Source organism: Perissodus microlepis, chromosome 8 (assembly GCF_051167445.1).
Source record: "Perissodus microlepis isolate ML-2025 ecotype Zambia chromosome 8, ASM5116744v1, whole genome shotgun sequence".
NCBI lineage: Eukaryota > Metazoa > Chordata > Actinopteri > Cichliformes > Cichlidae > Perissodus > Perissodus microlepis.
This window is the reverse complement of record NC_140468.1, coordinates 7,363,026-7,384,032: the sequence shown is the minus strand read 5'-3', so window position 1 is coordinate 7,384,032 and position 21,007 is coordinate 7,363,026. Positions and strand designations below refer to the sequence as shown.

The 21,007-nt window shown below is 40.5% G+C and overlaps 1 protein-coding gene and 1 long non-coding RNA gene across 12 annotated transcripts in view; one reads left to right on the top strand and one right to left on the bottom strand.

Annotated features, from left to right (window-relative positions):
• tanc2b (tetratricopeptide repeat, ankyrin repeat and coiled-coil containing 2b) overlaps positions 1–21,007 on the bottom strand; it is a 162,655-nt gene that overhangs the window by 52,863 nt on the left and 88,785 nt on the right. For 2 of the 9 annotated variants that reach the window (XM_084937271.1, XM_084937272.1), the window contains exon 1: positions 12,560–12,677. The exons of the other annotated variants lie outside the window; for them this stretch is intronic. In XM_084937271.1, the coding sequence (XP_084793397.1) occupies positions 12,560–12,677 (118 nt within the window). Of the gene's footprint in view, positions 1–12,559; positions 12,678–21,007 lie in introns of those variants that run through there. 9 annotated transcript variants of the gene reach the window in all.
• Positions 13,087–21,007, top strand: part of LOC146381299 (uncharacterized) — a 40,759-nt gene continuing 32,838 nt past the window's right edge. For all 3 annotated transcript variants that reach the window (XR_014801039.1, XR_014801038.1, XR_014801037.1), the window contains exons 1-2: positions 13,087–13,179; positions 16,621–16,718. This is a non-coding gene — a long non-coding RNA (uncharacterized LOC146381299). The remainder of the gene's footprint in view (positions 13,180–16,620; positions 16,719–21,007) is intronic.

Below are 21,007 nucleotides of genomic sequence, written 5' to 3'. Positions count from 1 at the left end.
AGAAAAGCTAAATAAATAAAAAGTTTCTTGCGTCTGTTTGTCCAGTGTCAAAAATCACACCAACAATGCAAATGAGATCCATTTTGGGAATGTCCTCGCGCCCGACTCAGCCACAGCGTCTGAGACATCAAATGAGAAAATCAGAGATTCACAGAAAGCCGGGGGTGGTGGCTGTGTATGATCCTTTCATGGGTTCTTGGTCACGGCACACAGATTGTGAGCACTGTTACCCAGTTCAGCTTACAGTGTCATGAGTCCATACATTGTGGTGTTCTTAAAAAATAGTTTTATGACGCACATAAAAGGCAAAGTCATTGTACTGATAAACACACACAGGCTACATACCCTGGAAGAAATGCAAAAAGAAGAAAACCTTTGCGATCCATTCAGTGGCATTTGTTTGCAAGGATGTTGTTGTTAAAATCACCGAGTGTGATGGCTCTCCACAGCAAGAATAATGAGACCATAAGGCTTCCTGCACTCGCTCTGCGTTTTAATGTTCAGTCAATTAGCACCAAAATGCTAAGCCTGCTTACGCTGAATATCTGGCTAATATACCACACAAATGGAGACCAAAAAAAGAAAAAACAACCCATCCATCCAATACAGAAATGACTTCCCCTCCTCCTCTGTTATATTCATAAACAGGAGGAACCAGACTATATTTCCCCCTTTTTTTGTCCTCACTATGGAAATAACTTCTATGACGAACTTGGAGTCATGCCCAGCTGTGAGAACGAAAAAAAGAAATCAGCCAATATCAACTAAATTGTGCATAAGACTCATTTGTTTAATCTATTATCTTTCTTTTCTGTACTGGTGTGGGTTTGAGATGGGCAGCAACTAAGCATAATTTACCCTTAATTGACTAATCTGGTTAAATAGGGGTTTAAAATAGATTATACTGTATGCCGCAACCATTACTGTTACGGGTGAGCACACACGTCCAAAGCTATCTGGTGCAGAAATACTGTGCAGGACCAAAGTGCGGTGAGCAGGAAGTCATGAGCAGCAGTTGGAACATATGTTCAAGCAACAGCGAGTGCAAAACCAGAATAGATTCTTCACCACTTTTGTTTAGGGCTCGTGTTACAGCTAATGTCAGGATAATGTATGTGTGTGTAATGGGTGGGGAGGAGAGCTTTAATCCCTTTGCCTACATACTGTTGAGCACAGTACAGTGGTACAGATGGTCGATGTAAAATGCGTAACATACAGCGAGAAAGTTCAAGCATCCTCACAGGCTGTACAGACTTGTAAACATGCCATTTTCAAAACAAGCTTTATTTTCAGTCTTTAGCTTTTAAACTCTGCGTCTTTGTTCAAATATCTTTTTCAATGTTATTCTTTTTCCACTCACTATATATATATATATTATATACTTTTTAAAATCAGAGCGCACCATCAAATCAAATCGATTCTGGTCAGTTAGGTAGCAGAGGGGGGTGTTAGTCAGTTTCAGCTGCTTTGGTGTTAATTACGTTAACAACAGGTGCACTAGAGGGGCACCAATGAGACAACCCCCAAAAGAACGGTTTTACAGGTGGATGGCACCGACGGTTTTTGGGTTTCTTTTGACCGTTTTTTCCCATTAGTTTGGAATTTGGCTAGGTCAGTGTCACTACTGGTAGCATGCAGGGGTGGCTGGACCCAGCACCTCCTCCAGGATGGCACATAAACGCATGCCAATGCCAGAAGGTTTGCTGTGTCTCCCACCACAGTGTCAAGAGCAAGAAGGAGTGCTCAAGAGTATGAGCTCCCTGCCCGACATCGTGGCGCCAGATTAGCATTTCCCATACACTACCAGAATTGATAAATCCACCACTGGCACTCTCTTCTTTTCACAGATGAGAGAGGTTCACTCTGAGCATATGAGACAGATGTGAAAGAGTCTGCGGGCACTGTGGAGAACTTCATGCTGCCTGTAGCATCGTTCAACATAACTGGTTTGGTTGTGGGTCTAGGGAGGCATATCTATGGAGGGACATACAGACTTCTAGAGGCTAGGCAGCAGCACCCTGACTCCCATTAGGTATTGGGATGAAATCCTTGGACTTATAATCAGAACTACACTAATGCAGTAGGTCCTGAGTTCCTTATGGTGCATGACAATGCCTTATGTGGAGGGAGTATGCAGGCAGTCCCTGAAGGATGAAAGAATTGATACCACTGACTCTCCCCCAAACTCTGCCTGACCACAATCCAATAGAACACCTCTGGGACACATCAGATGCTGCCAGGTTTCACCTCAGACTGTCCAGGAGCTCAGAGCCCCTGTCCAAACTGGGAGGAGAGCCCCCAGGACACTGTCATCTCATTAGGAGCATGCCCTGATCTTGTCAGGCATGCATACAAGCATGTAGGGGCCATACAAACTATCACTTTGAGTTGCTGCAATGAAATGCTACAAAGTTGCTAATGCTCTACTGACTCGATAACGGCAGATTTCCAAAGCTCCTCTGGCATTAACATCTGGATAGAAACTGCACCAGGAGCTTCATGGCATGGGTTTTCATGGCTGAGCAGCTCCTCTCAGTGAAATGTGCAGGTGGTCCCTACCTTCCATTTAGTTTTCATGCAGTGTAGATATTATCTTAAAACCCTTTGCAAGGACTTTTTCTGTTTTAATTCAAGTATCACATTACATATTCCATCGTTGGAATATTCCTACTCACTCTACAGCATTGTGTAAAATATGCAAGAAAACATGAAAAAGGAAGAATATTTAATTTCATTGTTAATTTCTGTTCCTCAGAGGTGTTCAGTACAGCAGACGCGTTACTCTCATTTTAAACATTGTTGGTCATTACTTCACCTGTAATGACAATGCATGTTGTACGTTTTAATTAACTTCAATACTCAGTAGAAGAGAGAATAATATAGATGGGTTAAGCAGTAGAGTGGTAGCTTCTTCAGACAGTGGCCCTCCAACTTAGTAAATTAATAGTGCAGTATTGCTAATGACACCATGGTATTTTACCACAAAAAATGATACTACTACTTGTACTAATTAGTTAATATTAGGTCCCTAATCAGGTTGTATTAGACAAAGTCAAATTTTAGATAAAAAAAATAATGTATCAAAGTTATTACAGTTCTTTTCTGCTAAAATGTCTGCAACAAATGTCATGTCAATCCAAGCAAAGAAGTTGCTAGGGAATTTTAGATAGCATAAGAGTAACGAAAAAATCATGCTTCAGGCATGACGAAAAACAACTTAAAATTCCAAGAAATTAAAAAAAAAAATGGTTTGTACCTTGATCCAGGCCTGCACCAGGCACTAACAACTTGTTCCCTTTTCTCATGATCTTATTGTGCACCAATCTACTGCAATCTGTTGTCACAATTTGACATACTCTGCTCACAAACAAATCCAAAGTTAAAACAAATGAAAACGAATTCTGCCTGGCAAAGAAAATAAAGTGCCGCTTCAGAGCTATGTGCATGTGCATAAAGTACAAGTGTTTATATGCCATATTCACTGTCAGCACTGTGTTAGTATGGCCTGGACAGGACTCTGCTAAATACCAAATCTAGGAGGTTATCCAGCACAGATGCCACAATGAACAAATACAAGTGATCGCCAGGACTAGAAGACTCCAGAGTCATCCACGATTCAATGAAACGCCATGACAGTCAAACTTACAAGCTTTTCTGTTTTTGGCCAGTGTTTTATGAGTTTAGAGTCTAACTGTGAGTTAGTAAATAAATATAAACTCAATTAATGATGTAATACGAACATATGTGTCAGGAAAACAAAATACTAATAATTTTAAAATGCATTTAAATCATATTACACATTATTATTATTATTATTATTATTATTATATGTAACTAAATATAAATTAGCTACAATACAATTACATAAAATGTATTTATCGTATTCTCATCTCCTATTTGTTCATTTTTTTTCTTACCCATCAATAGATTATGTCAGGTTTTGACCTTCACACAAAAGATGTGTGAAAAGATTCTGCTCATATTGGTGTGAAGGTTGTACACGTACTACTTGTTATCTGAGAAGCCAAGTAAGAATTATTTTGGTTGATGGAGCTTTTAACTTTCAAACAGGAAGACAGGTAGGGACACTTTCCTAACTGTACACAATTTGGGTTAGGGCTGGAGCATTTTTTCTGTTTTGCCCCTCTCGTCCATTTAACAATATTGAAAAGTTCACTTGGTTAAGTAAAAAATGAATGTGCAATAGCAGGAAAAGACGCCAAAGCTTGTATTTTTATGCTTCCATTTCAACCTACAGTCCTGTCCGATTTCCTGAAGGCGCTCTTGCACCTGCGCTGACAAGCTTGCAACAGCTTGCACTATAACCTGTAACAAGCTGGAAGGAGAGTGTGACAGTCTGACAGTGTAGGCAGTGTGTTCGCAAGAGCATGAACACAAAGTTCCCCCATATATTTCAACTGTTTTTACATTTTAAATCATTTACGGTACCAAAGGTTTCCTGGGATGCCTTGACAGTGATTGCACTGAGAGACTAAAGGCATTCTCCTCCCAGAATATCAATTTTAGGATAAACTACGGTGAAAAGAAGATTACCATTTCTTTTGTTTGTAGTCTCCCTGATCTCACCTCTACAAAATAGGGAAGGGATACGCTGTCTATTGGAGTAAATCCCCTCTATAGCTCTGGTTCCAGGAGACTAAATCCCATGGACTTCTCTCCTGCAGTTCTGTTGTCAGTGTGTGCCAGGCTGAGGATGGGTGACAGTGTGATGGATGGCAGCAGGCAAATCCACTCCTCTAATGAGCTTATGAATAAATATATCTTGTCTGCATGTGCAGATGCACGTGGCCGTGAAATAGATATTTCTTACATGCTCTGGGTGTGCGGGTTCGAATATGAATATGCATGCGACATGTATGCAAGTGTATATGTGAGATTAGAGTAAGAAAAGGGAGGGAGAAGGGAGGGATCCACATAAACACTGGTGCTAAAGGACATTGTGAAAAATTTTAAAAGCTCATATCTATTCCCAAGACTGTCAGCACAGACACACAGCCTTTGGCGAAGTCATCAACAAAACAGAAAGCACGTCAATATTGTGATTCAAATTCACACGGTGTTGTGCATATGAAAGAGGAAAGCTTCTTTTCAACATGGCAGTCCCCTCAGACACAACCTGGGCTTTCAACAAATAAATGACAAGATCTGAATATGAATTGGAAGCTCCAATATGCAATGCACATTTTCTCATTTGCTGCAGATAAGTGAATGATAAGCGAGCGAAAGGAGACATCGCAGCGTCTCTACCACTGTGTCAGTTGCATACGACCTCAGGCACCCACTCAGACAAAGACACGGGCGCCCACAAATTAACATACACACTCACGTACAGACCAGCGGTGAGGACATACATTGCCCGGCTGTCTGCAACCTAAGCAGAGCTTTATAGAAACTGAGCACGCCGGCCCAGTCACTATGGCAACAGCAGAGCACAGGGAAAGGAAGAGTTGTCCATCTTTTTAGGGTGGTGGTAACGCAGACAGAAGTTGACTTCAACGGCACTAAAAGCTCCCAGCTTTCGCTCAAATGCAATCAAACAACCTCTTTGTATTGACAAATCTCAGCTGCTTTACAGCGCCGCGTCCTCCACACATCATCTCAATTCAAGGAATTCAGCTTTTAAAGATGCAAACTGCTGCAATGGCAGCTCTGATCCTTTGTGCTCTGACCCAAAAAGAGATGATGTGATCTCAATCTAGAACAATAATGAAGCTTTGACTTTTTTTTTTTGAGTGCTTTCATAGAGTAATACAGTCACATCAATATCACATTTCAATATTTTAAAAAATGATGATACTGAAGAGTCAAGCTGACTGTTAAGTGTTACTTAATGAACTTTTGCAGGGGACCTGTTGTGCTCATGATTCATAGCTCAAAATAATGGTGCAACCCTCCCTTCATCCCCTATCTGAAACAAGTCCTTTTCTCCCATTAAGTGTTCTTCTGATTGGCTGTCGTAGCAGATGGGTGGGGCTTTTCTTCTCATAGCTAGAGCTGCCCACCTGAGATGACCACATTAAGGATAACTTCTCTCTCTAACATCACACAGATCCAAGAAGATTTTTTTAAGACAGAAACAAAGCATTTATAGCAGCCTGAAGTTGAATGAAGTTTAATTTTGATTGATAATTGATCATTTTATGCAATCTTATCACACATAATGTGATCTAGCAGTCCTTTTATGCCCATATGAGGCGTTTCAGAAAAGATTAACAATGTTTTTGATGTTAATCTTTGGAGCAGCAAAGACAACTGCCCACAATTAGGCTTATGAAGTTAAAAGGTTTGTAATGAAGTGGATATGTTTGGGTAATTTTGAAGATGAAGAGTTTAGTAATTCATTCTATTCAACATATAGCAACTGAGTTCAAAAGCATTGCAGTCCTGAAGTAGCAGAGAGATGCAGTTTTATATTTATTTCACCAGTCTCCATGAATGACCCAAAGACTTGTGCCCAGTGTGCATTTAATAATCCGGCTCACAGACCACAGATGATTTTGTGTGCTTCTCTTGTTGACTTGTTAAACAAAACAATACAGACCAGATGTTGCCGTGCAACACGGAGGCTGCTGACAGTCAGTAGCATGTGCGAGTCCATTAGCTCGGCTGCCTCCCCTGTTTGTTTTATTTTTTTGTACTTTTAATGTATGCGTGCAAGTGTCTGTGTGCGAGTGTCTGCACACACTCACATATGTATCTATCATTACAGGCCTTGGGAGGATTAGTGGAGCAAGGTGAGGCACAGCCGGAATTTTAAGAGGAAGGCGGGAGGGGCTGATTTCCTAAGAAGGCTCATTAACTGAGCTCTCCTTAACCCAAAGAGCTGTTAATTCAACGTTTCACATAACCTTATTGGGCTTGGATTAAACCAACAGCACTAAATCAAGTGATATCAAATGCACAACAACGCATGAGTGGGTTAACCTAAATCTAAGACTTATAGAAAGAATTTGGAGCCGTTTTAGGTTACTGCCTTTTAAAAGCAGAGGGACAAAGTTGGTAATCCCCACACAAAGGATGATCTCAAGTTAAGACTGAGCTTTAGTGGCCAAACATGATGTGAGTCAAAGGCACCGTGGAGCAAAGGCTGTTTTTACAGCAGGAACTTGAGGGTCCTTTTAGTGTCACCCACATCTTTGTGCGTGTTTCAAATATAGGAACTGCCCGTGTAGGACCTTCCTTAAGCGAGGTTTTCGTGTGGATCAAGAAAACCTGTAGGGAGGGGGGTTCCTGCCTGATTGGCTGCTGGTCCCTGCTTACCATTCTTGAACAACCAAAAATCAGTGGCAAGAAAAGACGCCAAGAAAAATGCTCTTTCTGCAGACGTTGCCAAATAGATGTACTTCCTGTTCAGATTGTTTGTCCTCGTTTCACAGACAGGATTTTCTACAATGTTTTAACCAGCTCAACATGTTGTTTGTGCACGATTCCATTGTTCACCTGTCACTTTATCATTATATTATTATGTAACAGCATGATTAATGTTTTAATTGAGTCTCCAAAATGGAATCCTTTCAAAATCCATAGGATGCTGTTTAATGTATTGTTACCAATAAATACAAATACCTTATTTATTTGCTCCGAGCAGCATTTTTTTAATCCTTTATTGGCTGGTCTAAAATGTGTACATTCTCCTAGCGTCCATACTGTGAGATTTCTGGGCAAGTCACACAGCAGCAGCAACTGAGCGGTTTCAGCACCTTAACCTTCTTTTTGCATATTTTCACTACTTGCACAGCAGGTTGATACAGAGGAGTGACCATGAACGTTTGGCATACCCTCTCCCAGCAGGAGACCAGAGAGGACTGCACTCCTGAGGAAAGCAGCAAGGTAAAGTCAAATATCAGGCACTCCGGGAAAGTGAGAGGAGCACAATTGCCAAGGACACCACTTGATGCAGTGTACTAATAATAGCAAGGGTGTCTTGACCTTTGTCCCAGCTGGAGTTGGTCCCCTAGTGGAGATATTTATAACCTCACACAGACACTACTTGAGAACCACACCCTTGTCTTTGTGAAAAATCAGTGAGGGTCGGATGCTTTTGCTCTTGTTATGTAATTAGGAAGCTAAAATAAACACTACAAAGAAAACAGATTTGATTACTGATCCATGCTTCCAGTTTTAAGCTGTTCTGATTGAGATGATTCTGATAATGTGTCATTGTCTTTAGGACGACATAAAATGAGCATCAAAGCTCCCCAAATGTCTTTCATGTCAGATAAAAGCTGTAATCAATTGTGGCCCTCATGTAATCCCATACACATAGTAAGGAGACTGACAGTAAGGGTACAAAGTCGGAGCTGTGATCCAGACAAACGCCTGGTAGGGGTTCAGGACCCTGAAATGACTGAGCAAATAAGTTAACAGCAGACAGACAAGTAGTGAATGTTAATACTGCGCCTGGTGTCACTGTGGAGTCCTGTGCAATAGTCCGTAAGGGTTTGGATACGCATGGACACACACACACATACAATAACACACTTCTTTAGGTCTCTGTGTATTCGTGTGAGCATCTCACAGAGAAGTGTTTGCTCAGCTCTTCACCAGCGGTATTCGCAGAAAGCAGTGAGGTGGTATATGTAACCCACTGCTCTGTTTTGTAAGCAAATCATTATCATTGCTATTAATAGCACACTGCGGGTTTCTCTTCTCCACAATACAGCTTTTTTTCCCCTCTTCTATTCCAGAAGGTACGGCTAAATACCTAGATAAAACTAAACGTAAGTAAAAACCACAGTAATAGTCGTAAGATAGTAACTTCATTTGTAAAGCCTCTCTTGCAAGATGCAGCCGCTTGCTGTGCTACACAGAGGAGGATTAAAATTAAGAAAGAAAAACACTGAATAGAAATTCCACATTTGGTGCCACTAACACAGAAAAATATGTTAACAGGATTTCAAGAAAGATTGGATGTTTAGAGAGTAAAATTAAAAGAAAAACTCAAGCCGTGGTATTGCTCGTAAATACAAAACAAGTTTGCTCTTCTGGTTCCAAAAAATGAAACCTTTTCACTGCAAAAATGCTCAAGAATAAAAAGACCGAAAAGGGAATCGAGTGATTTTGATAAAAGACTTTTTATTCTAGCCGTAGAAAAAAATAGATGTTAATTCTGTCGTCAGTTTGGTTTGATATCAAAATATTTATTGAATCTTTCTGCTGCCTCTCATTTTTTAGGGATTGTAAAATTGTAAGATTCTGGCCCACTTGGACATCAGTGTTTTCTTTCCCTGTTAGTTTATTTCATTTTTCCCAGTGTTTATCCCTTATTTTATACCAGGAAACCAAAGAAATTTGTATTTTAAAACAATAATTGACCTTTTCAAAGTCTCCAAGCACTTAACGACCCTATGCATAGAATGTTTAAGTAGCTTAAAATTGATCTGACATCAGTACAACGGTGTAGCTCATCTAGATGGTGGCCCATGTTGCTGAAGGCTACTGTAGGGCCTGGATTCAACTCTACCCAATTTCCTGCATTCTCCCGCTCTGTTCCTGCTTTCCTGTCTAAGTTTTAAAGAATATTTCTCCTTTAAGCATCAATTTGTTCAGATCAGTAAATGTAAAAACTGCAACATAAAGACTGGATCTCATCAGCATAACAGCAGTCAGCTACGCAGTTTTAATGTTACTGGCTGGAATGATGGTGGCTAAATAAAATGCAAAAGTCGTTGTCACAAATAAAACATAAAGAAACTCAAACTTTCAGAGACACCACGATCAACAAAGTCAAACACTTTGCCAAGGACAACCTTTCTGTGAGCAACAACAATGAAGCTCTTTGTCTTCGTCTTACTTCTTGCAAACTTGCTTTGAAATTTTCACAACAGTCATTTAACACCAGGAGACATACTGAATGTCAGTGGGACCTTTCTGCATAGAGAACCTAATATTTTTTTAATTACTTAAATTACAAAAAGAAAAAGGAAAGTTAAAGCCAGTCCTGTAATTGCTAAAGCTGTCTCTGTCTGGGTTGCACTTCTTTAGCTGCGTCATATTACTGTAGCTGTTTTGAAAGCTTTTGGGGAGATTTCTAATTGTAGGTTGTTACCTGGTACACACACTGGAAGCCGACTTTAAAGAGCTTGGTCGGAGTGGGGATCAAAAGGATGACTTCATCTTGCTAATGGCGGCGCTCACTGCCTCTTCTCTAATCATAATAAAAGACTGTAATTCTAGAATCCAGGGAGTTGTTACTGAAGGGGCAACACCGACTCACTTGATAAGTAATTCTACTCATTCGACAACTGCTGTTCAACTGAGAAAGAAAAGGACTTTAATACACAAGAATACTAGTCCAGCATGCAACACATAATTAAATCTCACTAATAAACTTTGAGAATGAGGAACAAAGTGTGAGCTTTTAAAGGCCAGCGGTATCACATGTAGGTTCAATGACCAAGTGTCGTGTTATCTGGGATTTTGTTCCTGTCTTACTTTTGATTGGCTTAAAAAAAGAGATGTGTCTGGCTATCGAAACCAGGGCTAAACACTGGTTATCATGGTGGCTCAGATGTTCTGCTTCCATGGTTTTTCTTTGGAATGTCTTGTTTCTCTTGCCTCTAAACAAGTTAGGTTAATGCTCCCTATCTGGAGACTCTTGCAAAAGAGATATTTAATCTCAAAGAGTTTCACTTCCCAGTTAATACAACAAACCCCAAAGATTATATTCAAACCGAACAACAGCTGAATTAGCAGGTCTAAGAGGCTGTGGTAGACAAAAGGAACGGACAAGTTGATAAAGACATTAAAGGCAAGGATCAGATGTGTACACTTCAGATTTACTTTATCTGTAAAACATACGTTTCACCCCACGCTTAGTTTACTGTGGTTTGGTCACTTTATGCATGGCACATATTGTCTGTATGGTCACTCAGGAGGCTGCCTATTTAATCTAGGTGGAATCCAAATGCTACTCTCTTACTAAAGACTCATAAAACTGACAGTACAGTAGGCAAATTAACATCACAGTCACATTTCCTGTGCAGGTTGTGGTGCCAGTAAACTGACCCACGGATGTTGGATTTTAGACATCTGCCCAGTTTATTTCATAACTCATTTTTTGGCTTACAAACCATTTGTCTTACGCAAATCAATATCCCTCTGAAACACTGCAAACGGGTACAGGTAAGTGAAGTTTACACACCAATTCAGAAGCCTGCAGTTTAAAGTCAGGACTTTAAATATGGGCCCACGAATAAATATGGGCACTGACACAAACTGCAAAACACTTGAATGACTCAAGAGGAAGCAATGGTTAAAATAACCTTGAGAAACATACTCTATCACACATTTTCTGCGGGTATTCTCACAAGAACCGCCTCAACCATGACTTAAAGTGGCATATGTGTTCCACTGCACCTGTTGAATACCCGTCTTCGCACTTTCAAGGCTTTGCAGCGTCTGTCAGGCAACCATCACCCAGCTAATACATCTAATAAGAGAGAGGGAAACAATACAAAAGTCCCTGTGTCATAACCACAGAGGGATGCACTGCATTACTCTGGAAGAGACCCGTTTCACCCTGCTCCATCGAGTTCAAATAACCCCATGAGGGATCCACCATGAAGACAGTAAACACGGCTACTTAGCCACCCTGAAATTGAAGTTCTTAGTGTCATTGCATGATAAGAGCCTGAATGACAGCTGACAAGGTAAGCTCATCAAAGCACTCTCCAGGTGGTGATACTAAGTGGTGTGAAAACCGGCTGTAGGCGCCTCATCAAAAACCATTCACCTGAGACCAGCTATAGCAGCTGGTGATGAGGTGTTCATGTTTTTCTGGCAGACAACGTTATTGAGACATTTTGTTCCGTTCACACACCAGCTAGCAGCCCCCTGGGATAAGGCAGGGAGGCAGGAAACCTGCAGCAAGAGGGAGGAACCACGTCCCAGCACATGACAAGGTGATTCTCGTACACAACAACAAGCTGCTGCCGACTACCTAGCGAGGGGTTTGGGGTGGGCGGGGGGGGGGACTATTCCCCACCAACTTCAACCCATTTACGCAACCATATGCTACATATGACGCTGCGCTCTGGAAGGAAAAGTGAGACACACAACAACAAGAACAAGCACCATTAGCCGCCCACAGCTTGCGCTTTAGACACGCACACACACTCCATCAGACACATACACACACACACACACACACACACACACACTCTCAAAGACAATTGAATGCTCACCCACGCTGACGCATGAAACAGACCAGCTCGCCACGAAAAAACACTTACATTATCACACTCTGGTTGATTCACAGGCCCTCGAGCCTACACTGTGATTAGAGTTCACATCTTTGACAAATGCATCATTTTACGGAGAGAAATTACTTTCCTGCACTCCTCCCATTAGCCCCATGTCTTTACAAACGTCATTCGAACCAGCAGCCGCGCCACACAGCAGACGAGCTCCGTGCAAGGAAAGGTGGAGCAGCAGGTGACAAGAGTTGAGGGTTGGAGGCTGGGTGGGGGGGTGAAACAGAGTTTGCGGGCACAGATGGAGGAATGAAACAAGCGAAAGAGGGTGTGGCTGGGCTCACCATTCTCAAACCAGATCGCGCATTCCTGAAGGCTGGAGTACGGCACCAGCTCCCCTCCTTCCCCTCCTTCCAGCGACACAAGCAGTCCTGCTTCCTCCCTGAGCGATGACCAGCTCATCAAAAAGAAAAAAAAAAAGAAAAACAAGGAAAAAGAAGGAAAAGAAGGAAAAGAAGGAAAATGCGTACGAGAAAATACGCCTGCAAGCAAAGCAGGGGAGGAGAAGTGCGGAGAAGCACACGAGATCTCCTTCTACCTTCCCCCCCGGTTTCCCTTCTGAAGCAATCTCCACAGGTTTCAGTGGTGATGCTGCCCGCTCACTTCAGTTGCGGTAAATGATACGGAGCCGGGCAGCTATGGCAGTGACGGGAGGAGCGAGAAGAGGAGGAGGAAAACGAGAGGGGAGGAAAAAGGGAAGGAAGAAGGAAGAACGCAGCAGTCAATGTGTCACTGGGGAAAGAGAAGGAGGGGGGACACAAAGGTGAAACCTCTGCGATGGCAGCAACGTGAAAAGCTGACAGGTAACCAAAAGCCTTCGCCAGAAAGAAATGAAGAGAGGACAAAAAAAGAAGAAGAGAGCGATACGAGCGGCACAGGGAGCCTTTCCTGTAAGCACAGAGAGGTGAGCTCTTCAATCGCCTCCGTGACTGCATTAGCGCTTAGCGTGTTATGTATAGATGTGAGAGGCGCACACTCTCTGTACAGGAACAGGAGTCCAGGTCTCCAGCAGATGAATGGTGCAGTGCTGCTGTTGTCATAGCAACCACAGAGCAAAAGGAGGTGGAGGAGGAGGAGAAGGGTGGGTATTGAGGCAGGAAAGAAAATGGCATAAAAAAAGAGGGAGGGAGAAAGGGAGGGTATTATTAAAGGGACACAGTTTTGTCGTTTGTGGACGGAGCTTCGGGGACATATCAGATCACAAACGGTGAGGGAAAAAGGAGGAATGGTATTATTTGATCGTAACATGGGTTTCAATGAAACCTACACTGTTTTCCCTTTGGACCAAGACATTCCTGCCTGTCCTTGTTTTACCCTTGAAACTCTATTTGTACAGCTGCAGCCATGTTTCATGTCCAAACTCAAGAGGCTGCAAGTTTATTGTGTACCAGCTTCGCTTTTGTCGGGCGCTTCGTTAGGCTGTAAGCATCCTGTTCTAAATGTTTTTTATTAATCTCCTCCACTCACAGTTATTTCCCTCGGGTGACAATCCTAACCCCCTTGCAAGTGTTACCAAAAGGCCCAGAAAATGTGCGACAATCACAGGTCAAACTTCACTTGCTACTGAAAAGCAGTGATTCTCAGCCTTCTTTATCTCACTCACCACCACAGCAATGAGAGAGAGGACTCAGAAACTTCAGATGAGAAAACCTTTGGCTTAGTGCTTCTCAGTTATTGTTATTTGACTTTTTCAACTGCCCATACAGTAATGTGCAACAGTCTTGAGCCGCTGCTCATTTATATTTTACTACCAAGTAGCCAACATGTGTTAGGTTTTTTTTGTTTTGTTTTTATAATACAAGACATTCTGTAAATTGGGACTTTTAGTTATTTAGTAGGTCTTTAAAATGTTTCTTCTTTGGACAGTGGCTGCTTATCACTAATTTTAAGCCTGGTCCTTGTGCAGTTTGGCATATTTTGGTCTTTGCGCCCCAATGGCTTAAGAATCCTGAGGCCATTTCTGAGGAGGTTTCAGTAAACAGTAAAGTTATCAGCTCAAGGGTCAAATGCAGTAATTTGAGATAAAATTTGATTCATCCTGTGAATTAGGTGCTTATTTATGCTTGAATCATTTACAGGCCGGTGTTAAGTGGCTTAACAACCAAACTACATTCATCTGAAAATGGTTAGGTACAAGGACTGGACTGAAAGTGACGGAAAGGCCAGCCAATATCCAAAGAAAAACTTTGAAAGACAGAAAGCCTGGAAAACTATTGTTCGAGACTTCAATACTTTAACTTTAAAGTATTATGAGAAGGTGTGAGGTGGTTTGAGACTGTTGCACAGTAGTTGTACTTACATGTAACCAATAAGGTTACCAAAGTGTGTAAGGAATGAAAGCACCAGGAAAGATGTATAGCCTAGACTTTGTTGCTGCAAAGAGTCGTAATCAGTTAGTTATGATATTCATCACAGGAGTTTACAGACTATACTTAAGAAGTGATATAAATCTTCTGTAAATGCATGTTGTCTTTATATTATGTGTAAACATCCTTGCAGAACGCCTGGCATCTTCAGCCTTAAGATATAAACTATAATCTTTATTCCCACACCAGACAGTGCAGCTCTTTCAATATTATTCAGTGTTTTTATCATTCCTTCTACTTCTAGTTCATCTTCCCTGTGGTCCTTTCCTCTATTTACCTGATATATTTATAGATGAAAGATGGATCTGAGATTTTTCACTTTAAGCCTCACCTTTCTTTTACCTTTTCTTTACATTAAAATAAGCAACACCTCAACAATCATTAATATATTATGAGTTTTCTCATTTTCAAGTGAGCTTCTTTTTTTTTTTTTTTTAATAACACGGTCTTTTTTGCTTTCCAATTTAAATTGCCATAATCAGAACTTGATTTACTGATTTTTTTTTAATGTGTGCATAAAAAAGGGCAGAAAGAACGATCAGCCTGATACATGTCTTATATCTGCCTAAATAAAAAAAAAACAACAGCCAATGGCTGCGCAGCCTAGCTATGAGTGGAAACATCTGGTCTGGTTTTATCCTATTTAAATGCATCTACCTCTTTAGCTATCTCATGGGAGCTGCAGGAAATCCCACCTGACACTGAGGAAGAAATGGAGCGCAACTACTACAAATACTCAAACAATATACCACATTAAGTATTAAGCTTTTGTGACAGAACATGGTAGCACATTTTCTTTGTTTCTAGTCATTATACTAAGCTGAGCTAAGTTAACTGCCGAGATCATCATCTTAGAGACCCCCAGGCACAAATATTTGATGGGCCCAACTAGCTTCCTTCTTAAAGAATTAGAAATAGCATACAGGCTTATATATGAGGAATGGTTTAAAATGGAGAGTGCCGTTTTTCTTACTGGAAATTAAAAAGTAACCATCTCAACTCAAATTCAGTCAAAGCTTTAAAGTATCTAACATTTGATTGAAAATGAAGCAGCCAGAGCTTTTTCATAAAAGTGTAAATCCACTGCGATTTCGGGCTGCTGCTGCAGCTTCTGGATTAGCTCGCTGAACATTTTCTCAACAACTTTAAAGTTAGCTGCAATATTTCCTTTACAATTCTGTCTAATAAATAAAAGAACTGTCACTTGGCAATTTTACTTGGGTTAGAGTTGCCTCCTTTTTTTTTGTTTTACTCTAAAATATTTTCTGTTTCATTTAGTTTGGAAATACTATAGCATTGAGCACTAATTTTTTTAATTGTAAAAAGAAAATCACATCTTTACACTTGTTTTTCTTCCAGATTTCCAGATTTGATTTTCAGACCAAAGAATTCTACTTAAAATACTTGTGGGTTTGTTATGTTTCTTGCCCTTTGGGTGGGTCCCCAGGCCTGCTGTTAGCTATAGCTTTACACTTACCATACACATAGCATGTCTGAGCACAACCAAACATTACATTTTCATTCAAATGCAGAAAAGAACTTGGAGCAGAAATCTCAAATTTTGGGAAATAAGAGCAGTTTCAGTTAAGAAAAACTTCTATGGTGAATTGTGACTATAAGTATTACCCCTTCAGTTGTGCACCAGCATTCATCTGAAGAACGTAAGTAAGTTCAACGAAAGGCAGCTACAGGGACATTTCGACTCCCCTCAAGTAACTTTAATGTGACATACTGTGGCACAGTGCAGAAGAACTGATGTTTGCACATAATGACACAGCACCTCATCTCTAAGAAAGCCAGACTATTTGGACGGTGACTAAAATATGTCAAGTACTTCTGTTGCAGCATTTAATCCAGCCACTGCTTTTCCTGAGGGCATCATACTTAAACATTTCAATTACACCTGTCTACTCTTAACCTTCACTCCTTATTTTTCAGCTGCGACAATGGATCTGAAAATGTCACATTTTCCCTTTCAGCGGAACAAATGATTTGGTGGGTCGGCAGTGGCTGGGACAGTGGAAGGAGGAAATAATGACGATAACTGAAGAACGATTTTCTCAAGGTGCAACGCTGGGTAAGGAGGCGTGGAGATTGAGACGTCCCAAATGTCAGTGTTCATTTCAAAAATTCACAGAGGATACCAGATGCAAATAAGACATGAGGCTGGCCAAGGATGGGTGGAGAGAGAGACAGAGATTGAGACGTCACACAAGAGCTGCTCATATAAAAAAATAAAAATAAAATAAAATATGTGAAACGTAAGAGAATTACAGATGGATTATTGCATGTTCAAACATCTGTTCCTATATGATGCTGGAAGATCAGCTGGTGTTTAATCTCAGAGGCAGGTAAATTAATTAATCAGGTGAAACCTGTTACTTATTAGCTACTGTTTAATTATGCTTTTAGGGCTACAAATAACAGTTTCAATTAATCTGACATTTTCTCGAGTCTAAAGATAATGATGGTCTAGAACTACCAGATTTTTATTACTACTTCTTAGCCAACAGATTGCTGTAGGCTTTAAAATTGTTATTAGAAAACCCATAATTGGACAAGAACTCTACAGAAGTTCAAATTCCTGACCTGCCTTTCATTATCTCCACTACTACACATCATAACTGCTTTAAGTTTCAGAATAAACACCTGACGGCCTGGTGGGAATTTAAAAAAATTAGTCTTCAATTATCCCATTTAAACAAATATTTGTTAGAAAAAGAAAAGACTGAATGTTTTTGTCATGAAGAGATAAAGACGTAAAATATCTAGAACATGTTATTCAAGACAAAAACTTTATAGAATTCCAATAATTTATTTCAAATACGGAGTCAGCGACAGTACATTTCTTGAATATCAGCAATTATGGTCCACCATACAGGTGATATTTAACCCCAGTCGACTGAACTTAGAAATACTTAACACAGAACAGAATATTTAAATCTCTGTACCCACAAATTCAAAATCAAAAAAGTCAAAAATGGATGACTTCCATTTCCCTCCTGATAGCAAAATCAAAGTGAAGATCGATATTTTTAGACACAAAAACCTTCAAAATGACTGAAAGCCCCAACTTACAACTGATACAACACAAAGCTCTCCATAGAACACACTTTACAGGACAAAGGATGTTCCAAATGGGCCTTGCACATAGGTAGTTTTATATCAAGTGAACTATATGTTTGCTATATGGTCTTGTACGTCTGTTCAGAGACTCTGGCAGAGGATATGTGAAGACACATTCACATCATTCAATTGCTGTATCCCAACCTCACCAACTGTGCATTTTAGTGAGTGAATTAGATATAGAAGCAAATGCATCACACATAGTTCCTACTGCCTTAAGCATCGCTAAGAAAACTATCCTCATGAATTGGAAATCAAAAAATGATTTATGTGCAACTCAATATAGAAATTTACTTCTAAACCATGCTAGTCTGGAGAGATATCATTCCTCCTTGAAAAACCAATTGGGTGAATTTGATTCTCTCTGGCTTCCACTGATCAGTCCCATTTCTTAGTGGGGGTGGTCATTGTGCCTTGGAGGTGGACCCAGAGGCCTTCTTGGGGCTGGATTGTAGTTTGAACTACTTCTTGTGGCTTTCCTGCAATATTTTCACAGCTCAGCAGGTGGCCACGAATCGCTGTCCTAATGTTATTTTCTAATCAAATGGAACTATTTTTGTGTCATGCTTTCCTCTGCTAGCCTCATCCACATTCCCCAAATACTTCAAAAAATAATAAAAAAGATTCTGCTGAGCATGACTCAGATACACCATAATCTTATTGCAGTCTGCTGTATCTCTGCAGGAAAACCCCCAACAAGGGAGCGTGTCTTTTCTTTGAACGATTCCACTGTAAAATAAATTTAAAAGAAGACAAAAAAAAACAAAAACAGAGATGCAGCATTTGTCAGAAGTAGCCAATTTAGCAGAGCTCAACTGCTCAACTGTTTTAATGCGGATTCTTTAAGACCACCCACACCATGAGCTGTAAAACCTGACTAAGCAGTCCTGCACACTGTGCTTTGTTAACCCTGACCACTACTCATGCCTACATCAGTGACCACTTACAAGTTAGCTAAGTGTAGTGCATTCCTACTTATTCACATATTACTCCATTATTGTGAGCACCACAGAGACAATAGATTTTAGATATACTCATATCACTGTGATAATTGAAGCAAAAGTGGGTGAAAAATTAGGCTGTATAATTAAATCAAGGCTTTTCTCAGGTTTTAAGGCCAAATGCAATTTTCCACTTTTATGCTGCAATCCATGGGGAGGCAGTAATTGTATTGATTGTAGCCATTAATTAGGGGAAAGCAGTGTAATCTGGGGAGAGATGTTGAAATAATTCCTCTTAAATGTTTCTGAGTGGAGCAGGGCCAATCAATCAGCTGGGGCGACATCTCTGGTGAGCCTGACACTTGAGTGAGGTGTTTATTAAAGCACAAATAAGCAATCAGTGATTACAGCTCATAACAATCAGCCACTAAGAGATAAGTGCGACAATAAGCCACTCCAATTCTGAGAGAACAGTGGACTAAAAATAGAAAACATAAACAACGTGGACGCGAAATCTGTCAAACGCACATGAAGATGAGGGACAGATGAGCCCTGTCAGTGGTTTAATGTACTATAATTAAGTGTATTTATATCTGGTACTTGTATTTAAGCATTTACCACTACCCTGCATTTATCAGACAGCTGCAGTTACTAGTTACTTTATCAAGATTTTTTTCATGCAAAACATATCATTAAAACAAGCTCCAACCTGCAGGGCTTAAAAATGAAACCAGAGTATAGTTCTGTGAAAAAGTATTTGCCCCCCATCCTTATTTCTTTCTTTTTTTGTTTTTGATGGCCACAGTTTATGAAAGAGAAACTGAAACAGGGAGTTGTAGGCATCGCTTTCTCCAATTTAAAGTGATGTTTCGGCTGCTAAGCTTTTTAGAAGGTTTTAATGGAATTATATGGTTTGCTATTAGCTACAGATCATCCAAGAAGTTTCTGCTTCAGTCCTTAAGAGTGAAATAATAGGACTTTCATGACTTAGCGCTAATAGCAGATTTGTGTGTCTGTGTGGATCCATTATGGGTGTAGCTTTCTAACCAAGCTCGCTGGCATTTGTTGAGAATTTTAACTCAATGTTTGCCAACACTGAGTTAAAAACAGTGTGTGATGCCATGGCGGCTAAATTTATCTTTTATATAGTGTAGGGATTCAGGCACAACATAAAAACCACCGACAGAGTCTTTTTAGGCGATCGGGAGTATTGTGGTGCATTTCATTGACTCTCTATCAGATTTGGTTCTTAAGAATTTGAATGGTTTGGGCTACTTGTCATGTTCCTTGATCCAATCATGAGCAAGTTTTGTGAGGGAGACCAAAGCCATCGAGGACTGCCAATGGTATTAGTGGTGGTTGCTGAAACCAAATATTGAGGAGACAGGTAAAACTGCTTGCTACGAACAAGCACTGAGTGGTTGCTGTAATCTAACACTCAGTGTGGCCAACCGTAGCAGTAGATGTTATCAGATATACACAGAGAAAGCAGCCTAAAGGTGCTGAGATCCAACATTTTCAGCAGGTTTTAAAGATGTTACTGGTTTATAATGATAAAACAAAAATGTAGATTATTTTCTTTCCTTAAGTTGCTGCAGAATCTTTCCTATCATTTAGTAGTTGTAGTTTAGCACACAGTGCCTTACTCATACATCAAGTGGATTACCTCTCAATGCCAAACTCTAAGTAATTCACTAAACGAACATCAATAACCTAGACCTTTCTGTGCACATTTATTTAAAATAGATTATTCCTTAATATAGACAACTAAAAGGAAGTCATGACAATGCATGCCAGAGTCTTCAAGCAAGCAGAGGGGATTCAATCAGAAAGTCAATGATTCTCTGAAAAGGTCAGAAATTTCATTGCTATTTTACAAGGTTGAATAACTCAAGTCTTCACAAACATCACAATTCTGCCCCCCTAGGGCCAATCAGGAGCTACAAACGAGGGCAGATAGAAGCTGTGACTGGGGGAGACCACCGGGGGGGGATCAAAGCGCTTTAGCCCTTTAGACCTACTGCTGTTTGCTCTCTAGCGCACTCCCTTCTCTCACCTCTGCAATATGTGGCACGGGAGGGGTTCAGGCCTGTGACTGTAACACCGCACACAAGCTCAGTACCGTCAAGCTGTGGAGGAAGTGGTGCTGCGTTGAATTAATTAAAGGGCGACAAAGCTGGGTAGACTGAGCTCAAATACAGTCTGCTGGTGGATGACACTTGAGAGCAGACACAGGTCTTTGAGGGCTTGAAGGACAATGGGCACTTGAGGGCTTTTGTGCATGCTGTCATTTCACTGA